This window comes from Lycorma delicatula, chromosome 4 (assembly GCF_047948215.1).
Source record: "Lycorma delicatula isolate Av1 chromosome 4, ASM4794821v1, whole genome shotgun sequence".
Lineage (NCBI taxonomy): Eukaryota > Metazoa > Arthropoda > Insecta > Hemiptera > Fulgoridae > Lycorma > Lycorma delicatula.
The window spans coordinates 189,325,907-189,338,050 of NC_134458.1; the positions used below are offsets into that span (position 1 = coordinate 189,325,907).

The following is a 12,144-nucleotide window of genomic DNA, read 5'->3' on the forward strand; positions in this document are numbered from 1 at the left end:
TTTCTCTCTCTTTTCCTTTCTCTCTCCCCCTTTCCCTCTCATACTATATATATGTATATATATATATATATATATATATATATATATATATACACTATGTATTTGTGATAGTTCATACTTTTACATTATTTATGTAAAATTTCTTATTATACTGTTAAAAAATTTGTTTCTGTAGTTTGTTATTTACTTTCTTATTGTTGTTTTATAACTCAAGCCTTGAGATTTCTCAATCAACATGAAGTATATCTTATGTAGGACAGTTAAATTTTCCTTGGTACTTCCTTGCTTGATACTAGTCCTCTTAACATTATTCTTCTGGGCAACTGTTTACTGCTTTAAAGGCCATCTCTCAAATCTCAACCACCAAACTGTTCTAACCCGCCAACATTCCTCCTCAAAGTTCCTTCTTTCCATCGCCTCCATCACTCCAGACATCCATTGCCTTGGAGCTCATCCACATTTCCTCCTTTCTCCTGGAGTCTAATCCAACATCCTCTGCTATTTATACTCCTCCACTCTTCGAACATACCCATACCATTGTAGTCTTCTTCCCTCCAAAACATCAATCACTGTACCGGTTACCCCAATTCTTCTTCTGATATCCTCTTTTTCTAATTTCCCAAACTTCTGACCCATACAATAAAATTCTCTCAATAACACTCTAGTACAACCTATACTTAGTTGCTTTCCATTTTCTTTCAGATCACCACAAATAATTACATTTCTGGATAAAAATAATATTTCTTACGTTCTAATAAAAATTTCTTGTCCCCATCATGTCTCTTTACTAGTCTTTTGTCACTTACCAGCTCATTATTCAGATATTTAAAACTTTCTACCATTTTAAGAACTTTGTGTTTTGGTTTTGTCTTTTTCTTTGTTGTATTCTTTTTCTGATTATCACTAATATGTTGCTTTCTAATTTACTTTTTTCATGCCAAATATCAAGTAATCTCTTAACTTCATTTTCACTTTTACCTTGTACAAAATTTCATTCATCATTTATATAAATAAAATTTGTGGTAGTATACTTCCATTTTTATGCAGATTTTAGTTTATTACCGTGGCCATTCTTATTAATCCCTTTTTCAAATCCATTATTTGTAATACTCTCAATAATAATTTTCTTGGCATGCTGTCATATGTTGTGTACACATTTTATGTTTTCCTAGAACATTATCACCAGATTCTTATTAGATTTTTATCTCTTTTTCATCAACATATTATTATAAAAATCTAAGTCAATTTGTTTTCTCTTCAAAAAAACCATTCTTCCTTTAATCATACCCTCTCCACTTTTCTGATTTTCCTTCTAAAACACCCACCATACCTACGTAATTTTAACAATTTTCCTCACTTTATCAAAAATTGAAACAGAACATCCTGTATTAAAGTTTAATGTTTTTTTAAATATTTTTTTCTGGGCATTATATGCAGAAAATTGTTAATGGCAAGCAGAAGTGCAATACTGCTTAACTTTAAAATAGCATTATTTCATTCAGAAAGCAACTTGAATAACCCTTTTACAGGGGGCAAGGTGACATAAAAAAAGGAAACTTTTGAAATGCATAGTGGCAGCCATGTACAGTTGGCAGCACTGCTTTATGCAAAGGCAACCTTGCCACTCAGTCATCATTGAGCAGTGAAAAGGGTCAACAAAATGCTTTCGCCATAAAAATGTTTTACAAAACCAATGTTAGTTTGGAAGGTGCACAGAGGAAGTTCAAAAGTTTCCTTTTTTTGTCACCTGTATAACCATGAGCATCAATAATTGCCAGAGATGTGATAACACAAACATTTCTCATATAGAAATGTTTCTACAGACAATTAAATTGCTCTATCACAGATCATTTCTTATTTATATTTTTTCTATACCTCATGAAAGGAGGATGGGAAGAGACTATCAAAATCTTAAATGATTTCCGTCTTTGAAGGAAGAGAGAAAAAATTAGCTGGATGAATAGAATGAGGATTAAGAAGATGTTGGAGAGAGTTACTGGATCAAAAGGAACAAAAGTTAAGATAAACTGGTCAGAACATTTGTTGAAAATTGAATACCTGGTTACAGATGCTTCAGAAAAGAAATTTAAAACTAAATTGTGAATTGAGATGATAGAAAATATCACATTTTTGTTGTATGAAAGAAAGTTATGGAAAGTAAAAAATCTAGCAGAAATAAGTGAGCATCAAGAGTGGCTACCTTGAAAAGTTCTGCTTGTTTGACATAACAGTTTAATTCTTTTCCATCAACTAATTACAATAAAATTTTCTATAATATTCATCCATGATTTTTATTGCACTTTCTCTCTTAAAAAAGAACTTGTATGATTGTTTTTCTATTTTTTTTTTCCAGATCTGAAGGGGATGTAACATTCCATTTCTTTGGTGGCAAAACAGATGGAAGAAAAGTAAGAGATGCCTTAAATAAATTGGTAGAAAATGGCCGTCTCGGAAATATTAGTTTAGTTTCAACACAGTTAGCTTTTCAGCAAGAACCAACATTACTTCTTCAGGTACTTTGATAAAATAAGATTTCTTTCTTTTTTTTAATTTTATTTCATTGAAATAATTTTATATTTAACCAAATAATTTTTTAATGTGACCAAGTATCATACTCACAAAAGTATTTACATATGTTACTTGTTTCTATGATCTTAGTTTCTGACTGAATATTTTTTCTTTGTTTCAGGAAGTTATAGTAAATCATAAAAGACCAATTGTACGGCATGGTGATGAATTTACACTATCATGCATTGCACAAGGTTCATCTTATATGACCTTTAGGTGGTTAAAAGATGGTATAATAATCAACGAAACTAAAGCACTGAGGTTGTTTATTTATTTTTATTTTTTATTATATTATTTTTTCTAAATTATAATCCTAAGAAAATATTTTTCTTCAAAAAAAAGTCTGAATATAACAACATGGTATTCAAATACTTAGATAAATATAATTATTGTGGTGATAAAACAAAATATAAATAAACATGTATCATAGCTCATTCTAGCTAAAAAATATATATAACAAAGTGCTATTGTTACTACAGTACAGTATAAACTATTATTATATCACATGGTGTGAGGATGCACTCTCACTTCAAATATTGACCTGCTTGTTGTGTGAAGGTTAATTAATAGCGTTCTACAGAACAGACTTGTTGATCTTCCTGATAAGAGTCTCAGAAGGGAGGTCACCAGAGAAATGCCAATGAGAAAGTTACCAATTACATACTGGTATAGTTTATAAGAATAAAGTTACTGTTTCAGTATATCTTCTTACCTGAAATATCATTATTGTTCAGCAAGTAAAGTAAATACTATTTTCTTTTACTAGATATTATTTTCCATTGTTCATTGATTTTAATATTAATATGGATGCAGAATGTAGAAATTATAAATCTGTAGTTATGCATAAATTAGATACCTCACATAAGCTGATTTCAAGAGTTAGTTATTTTTAAAAATAAAAATAGCAGCTTGTTCAAAAACATAGATACTAAAGAATCAACTGTATAGTTAACTTAATTATTGCTATTATTTGATGTTTATTATGTTTCATTATAAATTGTTTTCTTTCTTTATGAAATTAACAATTAACTTTTGCAATAATTAATTTTGTTTTAATATTGTAATTATGACAATATACAGAATAATATTTTGGAACATCTTGATGTTTTTTTGTTAATGAGGGATAGATTCAAGCAGAGATAGCAATTAACTTTAATTTAAGACCAGTCATTTCATATAAATGAAAATAGGTCATCTAGTTTTTCTCACAGCGATCATTTTAAATGCAAATATTTAAGTGCAGGATGAATTTATTTGTGGTTTAACTTAAGAAAAAATATTTAAGTCTCATACCAAGCTGTTTATGATACTACCAGTAGAATGTTTTATTGTTTATTGTTGCGTATTCAAGGTTTATCAAGTTTATTGATAGATTACACATGTAAACTCCCAAATATAAAATAAAATAAATAATTATAATAAATATATATAACATATAAGAGAGTGATTCAAATTAAAAACAAAATTGACTTAATAACTATTTGGTCTTTATAATTTAAATGTGCTGTAACTGTATTTTGGTATTTATAATTTAATTGTACTTTAACTATATTTTGATATTTATAATTTAATTCAGTCCAATTTACTAAAAACTTTATAATGGCCAATAGAAACTAATATTTAATTAACAATAAGATACCAATAGAAAAACCTATAATTCATAAAATTCACAGCAAGTATTATTTACTTTTACTGTTTAAAAAGAACTACCTTACACTTTATGAATGAATAGATTACTATCACTTTCACTCTTGTTCACAAATAACTCGCCAAACAGCTTCTTGTTTTCAACCACTATCAAAATGGAATACTTGTGACACAACACTCTTCATGTTTTGTTACCAAACACTTCCTGTTAAACGCTTTTATCACACATTGCACCAAACTTGAATTTGAAAAACTACTAACTGTCCTTTGCTGGTGTCCGGCAGTATTTATATCTCCTGATCTGCAGTGCCAGTACCCAACCATCCTTTGATTGTTGAAGTGTAATAATTTTTATTCTTCGCACCTTCTGCACTTTTTTGTAAGTCCTTTTCTAGAAAGAATTACTTTGTTGTTTCTCCTAGACTCTTCTTCCTTTAGTTTCTCTCTTTCTTCTTCCTGGAAGCTTCTCTACCCATTGCAATATATTGAGGGCAAGGAAATCTGTAAAATTTGCAGTTTTCAAAACAGAATTCATTTGACCAGGAAACTGTAACAACCATGGTTCAGCTTGTTGTGTTTTTACGTACGTTTCAAAATTTACACTTAACTATTTACACAGGAAAATGAATTCACTTGAACGATTGTGGAAACACCCTAATGAAAGGTGTTATAAGGGATAGTGATCTTGTTCTCTTTATTGGTTGGACTGTACAATCTGAGGTTTACTTCAAGAAAATTGTGTATTCATGTGTAGTATATACGTGCTAAGTATGAAACCATATAACAGATATATGACCGATATACAGTGTCCTGACACAGGAACTAGTCAGTCTGAAATATAGCATAACTATTCCCAAGAATAACAATGTCAAGTTAAGCTCATCAAAATACGATTGATAATTTTATCAACATTATAAATACACAGCCTTATAAACATCTTCATTCTGTAATCTGGTTACCATATGGACCATATGCGGATGAACATTATTATCCTCAGATAAAGCTCTGATAGTACTGCTTGTAAATCAGATACTTTATTTACATTACAAACATAAAATATTTATAGACAATATAAGGCAACAAATTAAAGTACCCTTTCACTGAAAATTATCACATTTTATACATCATCTCCACTCAGTAGCAGAAGTCCTGGGTTGTACAGTTTGTCTTTGAGATCAATCCCAGATTAATTTGCTGGATAATAAATGACAGCTGTCCAATCTTTCTGAAAAGTGTCTTAGAATAAGGATCTTTTTAGTGACGATAATTTTTGTTCCAAGAATCTTTCTTAAATGAGATCATTACATTGCAAATAAAAAACTTATTTTTTTCATTATGTAATGACATTCATTCATATTATAATTACCTATTTTGATTAAAATAAATTTGTGATAATACAGTGCTTTTGAAATTTAGTGTTATTTAATGGTTTTTTTTTTTTTTTAGTGTTAATTTTGAATCAAACATCTAATATTTCAATCCAGGATAGTGATGAGTTTTGTTGAACAGTATATTACTGTTCATAACGTACTACTGATTATGATTTTTTGTAATTTTAAATTATTTGATGATTAAGCTTCAGATTATTTATTTTGTGGATTAAATATATTTTTTCTTTGTAAAAATATTCTTTTTTAAGATAGTGAACAAAATAAATAATAATATAAAGACCAGTTTCAAATATTAATGAAGTCATAGCATTAATTTATACAAAGATTGTGTAATAAACTACTCTATGTAAAATATCTGTATTTTGTGTGTGTATATATATATATATATATATATATATATATATATATATATATATATATACACTAAGACTACTATGTTGGTAAAGCTTAGAAGCTGTAAACCAGAACATCTTGTATTATAGTGTAGCCTCTTGGAGAGAGAGTGAGCAGGGAACAAGCTTTGTGGTTTGCTTAAGAGTATGTGGTGTATCAGTTATTATCTCCTAAATATACACTGAATTGACCTGCGTACTGCATATATTTAACACATGCAGCATTTACAGATTCAGATTTAATTTAGTAAATACCATGTAATAACATATGGTTAAATTAATATTTTTACTGACTAGATTTTGCTAAACGTTTTATTACTAAAATAATTCCTTAAAAGTATACAGCGTAGATGCAAAATATTTCATAGAATAATTTTATTGTAAATCTGCTGAAAGCATTAAGATGTAAGGCATATATTTTTAAAATATATTAAATAAATTTAGTTCAGTTTGCCATTAAAAGAATTCCTTCTTTTTTTTAATAAAGTATTATGTAGTTAATAATCAAATGTAATTAAATTACATTCAAGAACAATACATTAATATTTATTGTACTTGAAGTAAATTAAATGATATATTAAGTGGTATTGTGTTAAGAGGTATAAACATACTTCACTCCTAATAAATAAAATAATTATCAGGAAAAGGACTACTTCTAAAGTAAATTCCCTTCTAAAATTAAAACTAATGCAATAAACCTAAAAATTCTTGTTACATTATTTTAGAGTTTAATGACTTAAATTGAGTAAAGATGTAAAAATAATTGATGTAAGGATGTAATGTGCTGTTAAATTATACCAAAAACCATTAACACAATTTTTTTCTTTATATATATATATATATATATATATATATATATATAATAGAGGTTGATTGTGTAATCCCTATCCCTATCTTAAATCATTAACATATATTCATTAGTTGATGTTAGTGAAACAAGATTATGTTTGGAGCTTACTGTGAGAAATTTCCTGATATTTTATAATGTAATTAGACTCCAATATTTTCAACAAGTAAATGTTTGGGAACGTGTGCAACTTTCAGTAAAGATTCCAGGGATATGTTGCTCATGCTCCTCCAATTGATAAATAGTATGAGATTTGATGTCATAAACTTCCTCCTTTGTCAGCTCTAACCAGAAAAGATTATAAAGCATAAGGGAGAATTCTATAGGCTAGTGTTTCTCAACCCATGCGGTGTGTCTCCCTAGAGGGGCGTGATAACATTAAATGGGAGGCGCGAGCATATCGAAAAGAAAATATTATTAAAAAAATCTATTAATTTACTGAAAAGAAAGCAAAACAAAATACATTCTGACATAATAAGTAATAAAATACACATTTACACTGATATAATACACTTATAAATAGGACTGTATCAGTACTGCATGATGTATTTAATAAATAATTAACTTATCAATACAAAATTAAAAACAAATTAAGAATTATTAGTGATGTCCTTGGGCCTAACTTGCAGAGCAAAGTTTTTCAAAGGAAGGCTTAATATTAAAAATAGACACAGAGTTCCTTTTTCTATATTTAGCTGAGATCTATATTTTGTCTTCAAAGCAGCCACCAGAGAAAATCCGGTTCTGCAAAGGTAGGATGTTGAAAATGGTAATAGTATACAAAATTCTCTTGTTTTCAGTGCAGAAAACTCATCCACCCCTGCCCAAAAATTCAAAGAGCGATTTATTACTAAATTGTGTTTTGATTTCGCCACTTGCTGTGAAGTCTATGAAGATTTCTTCTTCAGCTATTGAGAGCTCTTTGGTAATATTTTGAAATTGATCCCTAACCCACTCATAACTTGCTATCAAGTTGTCGTCAGCAAGAAAATACTTTGCCAACATGGCTAAATGATTTTCAATGGTTACAAAAACAATTTTCACATGTTGTTCTTCAGCCTTGTAAGTTTTAACACATTCATCCACATTTTCAAACATTTCTAGATTTTTTGCTTTAAATTTCTGCTCCACAAATCCAGTTTTCTACAAAAAGCATTAATTTTATCACTTTTATCATTAAAGTGTTAAAGTTTTATTTGTGTATTTGCTCCTTGGAGTTTCTCGAATATGTCAACCAAGTGGCTCAATTCCATCACAAATAAACCATCTTGAAACTTCTCGGTTTCTGGTTGGTTTTCCTCTTCTAGAAAAATGGCAATTTGATCTCTTAATTCATAAACATGTTGCAAAAATTTCCTACGTGATAACCATCTTACTTTGCTATAAAATAGTAATGCTGAATGTACTGCACCCATGTCTTTACAAAATCAGAAAAGAGTTTTGATTTTGGGGGTCTCATTTTTATATAATTTATTATGGTTACAACAGTTATTAGCACAATATTCAGACCAGGACTCGCTTCTTTGGAAGCCAGAGCTTCTCTGTGGATCATGCAATGTGTCCAGACACACTGTGGAGAAAAACACTTTTTGTTTCACGAATGTTTGTATACTTTGGAATCTTCCAGACATTGAACAAGCACCATCAGTGCATATTCCGACGCAATTTTTCCACTCTATGTTTGCCTAGTTTATAAAATCATTTAAGATAGCAAATATTGCGAGTGCTGTTGCTTTGAGTTCTATTGGTTTGCAGAAAAGTAGTTCTACTGCTGACATACCATCACAAAATTGAACATAGGCAGTGAAATGAGCATCTGTATTGCTATCTGTTGCCTCATCAAGCTGAATTGAAAACAATCTGTCATTCAGCTTCCTGTAAAGCTGATGCTGTACATCTTCAGCTTTATCACCAATTCGAAGGGCAACAGTATCATTTGATAGAGATATGAACTGCAATTTTTTGGTAAAATTGATGATGTTTGTTTTTCATATGATTTTAATTTTAATTTGAAGAATTCTTGGGGTTTGTTAACATACTCACTATGAAGCATTTCCAAATGTTGTTTAAGTTTATTAGGTTTCATGCTGTCTGCAAATGACACACAGGAGCCTTTCTTCCTCATTTACTTCAATACTGGTAAACCCAAAATTTAAGTATTCTTGAGATATTTTCTTGATTTTATTTTTGGAATCATGCTCATCTGTGCACTTGTTGGTGCTTCACTATTGTCTAATGCTCCCTTACGCCCACTTAAAAATTTATCCACGATTCTGTATAAATCTACTGCTGTGAATATTTAATACCGTGAATTGCAATTAAAATGCAAATTGCAACATACACACTCACGATAGATTCAGTAGCAATAGAAGGATCGACTCAACTGAGACTGGCTGGAATTGAACTTGGTGTAGCATTTACACATGTTTGCGCAGACGTTCCAGAATGTTCAAGATAGATCAGAACTTCTTGCAAAGCCATGAGAATGTCCAATATGGTGGATGTAAGACATATACCAATAGAGAGGCATCGATTCTAGTTATGTCAATGCAGCAGATCAGTGTTGCCAAATATCAATAAATTTACTTATTCTTGGCAATTTGTATGGTTTGTAACTAAGGTTGTAGTTTAGCTTTAGCGTCAAAATACATTATTATTATATACAGTGTTATTGTGTGAGGGGGGAAGGCGATGAAAATTATGATTGAAAATTGGGTCGCAAATACTGAAAGGTTGAGAAATGCTGATATAGACCATACATGTAGACTACAGCCAATATCATAGTGGAGAACATATCCTGGACCAGTAATACATTTCTCTCTAACATGCATGATAAGAGGTTGCAATTTCTGACCTTATCTACTGCACATCCTATTCTAATCAGTTTTATATGGTAATACTGGAATACTTGTATGATAATTCAGCCCAATTTGAATTCTCCACAACCATCTCTGAACTCATACCATTGTTTGCCAGCAAATGTCACTCATGCAGTGTCAAGCTTTGTGGGGTTGTATTCTCTTATGGTCTCAAGTGTTCAAATCTCATACCATTAGGATAAAATCAAATAATGTTTTACTAAAATAATTCACATTAATAGAAAAGCAAATCATAATTTAAAATTTTTAATAAACTTAATTAAAAATATAAATTATAAATTTAATTATTATATTTTTTAATAATTATATTATTTTTGTAATACAAAGAATAAATTTAGTAAACTGAATTAAAATATTTAATAAATGTATTCTAGAGTAGTTGTTACACTGTAAGACAGGAGACTGTAACCATAAATATGAGTAAAAGTTATTAATATACTCATAGATGAGTAAAAATCAAGTGAAATTATTTAGTACAGTTATTTTTAAATTATGTTTATGTGATAATTAAACATAAGCTATTGACAGCTTTTTACAACAATTTTAATTTTTTTGTGATAAATTGGTTTAAATTATGTAATTAATTTGTGTATATAGGCCTCATTTTATGCACAAAAAAAGATGTATTTTAGGCAAAAAAATGTAAGTAACAGTACTGTTAATTATTAAAAAATGATGGTATAGATATTTTATTGTTGTTCTAAGTATTTGCAGTCAATTTTTAGACAGATTTCTCAGTGCAATAATGGATGCATTTTTGCATTCTTAAATTTCTTTACAGCTGGCCTGTGGTATGGAGTGCTAATGAAAAGGAAGTCAATATTTATAATGGTAGTATCCACTCTGAGCTTTGTTGCTTTAGTCATGTGAATGTTACAGTCATCATTCATTACCTTTAAAAAATCATTGTCATCAACATATTTAATTCTACCAGAAACATAAAAAACACTAAACACTGAATTTGAAGTAAAAAAATGACACAGTTACTACAAAATTTTCATACCCATTAGCCTTATTATAACTTCCAACTTAAAAGCTGGATATACAATTATAATAAAAAAAAATAAAATCATATAATTTTGGTTTCTAATTTTGTGACCAGTTTCTCGATAATATTAGGTTATGGTCACTTTCTCTGTTATTATGTTAATATAAATTCCAGCTTAAAATTATAGTAACAAAAGATCATGATCTGGTTCATTATAAATATATAAGACCAGAGAAATCAGCAATAGGCCTCAACATTGTCTAGTAATTGATCATACAGTTAAGTTTATTAGAAACCAATGTTTTAAAAATTAATGAATTAGTTAATTGGGAAACTTAGTTTATTAATAATGAAGAAGAAACTTCATTATTGAATAATGGTAAGAAATCAATACCTAATAGCCTTATAAATTTTTAATCTACTAAGCGTCTTTTAATGAAAGTTTTGTATCATTCTCATTAAATAATTATTTTTAAATTTGTTCATAAATAAAGGGTTAACAAATTATGCCTAAATTTATTTATTCTTTCCTTTTTTTCTCCTTTCCCTTTTGCTGTTAAGTGCCAGGGTTAAATTTGTACATAAGGCACATTCCTTTGATTGGTTTAAAATTCATATTATCTCTGACTTAAATCATCTCTGAAGATAAATCTTTATCTTTCCCAATGTAAATGTTATATATTAGTATGCCATGTTGAGCTATCTAAGCTGAGTGTTTAAGTAGTTCAGACTGTTTTTAAGCTAACTTAAGTGTTTTTCATACATATTATCAAAAAAAAATGCATTGTTTTTAGTCAAGTTATTTTAATTTTATAAACATAAGTAAAAATACTGTTCTTGTAGTCCTTTGCAAATTTATTGTTTACAAATTTAGCATATATATACATAAGTTAGCATATTATTGTTATGTTTCATGTATATTAATTGCTTGCTTTTTTATGCAAATTCCTCAGTATCTTCCAATGATGATTGTTAAACAATCCTAGAGAACAGCTATTTACAATTTCATTTTTTTTTTAGATATGATTTTTGAACTTTTTCTATTTCTAAGAGCATTTCTCTATATTGGTGAAAAAATAATATTTGTGTTTCATTAAGTTTTTTCTTTTTTTTATAGGAATATTTGGACAAAATTGCTTCCACGAGACACAAAAGATCGTTACACAGCACTTCTTGGAATTAAAAATGCAGATATTTTAGATGAAGGAAAATATACATGTCAAGTGACAGATTGGGGTTTTGAACAGTGTAAAAGTATTAATTTAGAAGTCATACCACCTCCTCTTGTTAAAGTAACTCCAATGAGTGTAACCCTTGAAAAGGTTAAATTTATTTGCTTATTTAACTGTAAAATTACTACATTTACTTTTAATTAACTAATCGAAAATTCTTTTTAAACTTTAAATGTAACTTTTTTTATTGATTTACATTT

The 12,144-nt window shown here is 28.8% G+C and overlaps 1 protein-coding gene across 1 annotated transcript in view; it reads left to right on the top strand.

Annotated features, from left to right (window-relative positions):
- LOC142322996 (uncharacterized) overlaps nt 1-12,144 on the top strand; it is a 1,447,060-nt gene that overhangs the window by 1,380,940 nt on the left and 53,976 nt on the right. Inside the window, exons 9-11 of the mRNA XM_075362093.1 lie at nt 2,354-2,513; nt 2,690-2,829; nt 11,830-12,034. Of these exons, the coding sequence (XP_075218208.1) occupies nt 2,354-2,513; nt 2,690-2,829; nt 11,830-12,034 (505 nt within the window). The remainder of the gene's footprint in view (nt 1-2,353; nt 2,514-2,689; nt 2,830-11,829; nt 12,035-12,144) is intronic.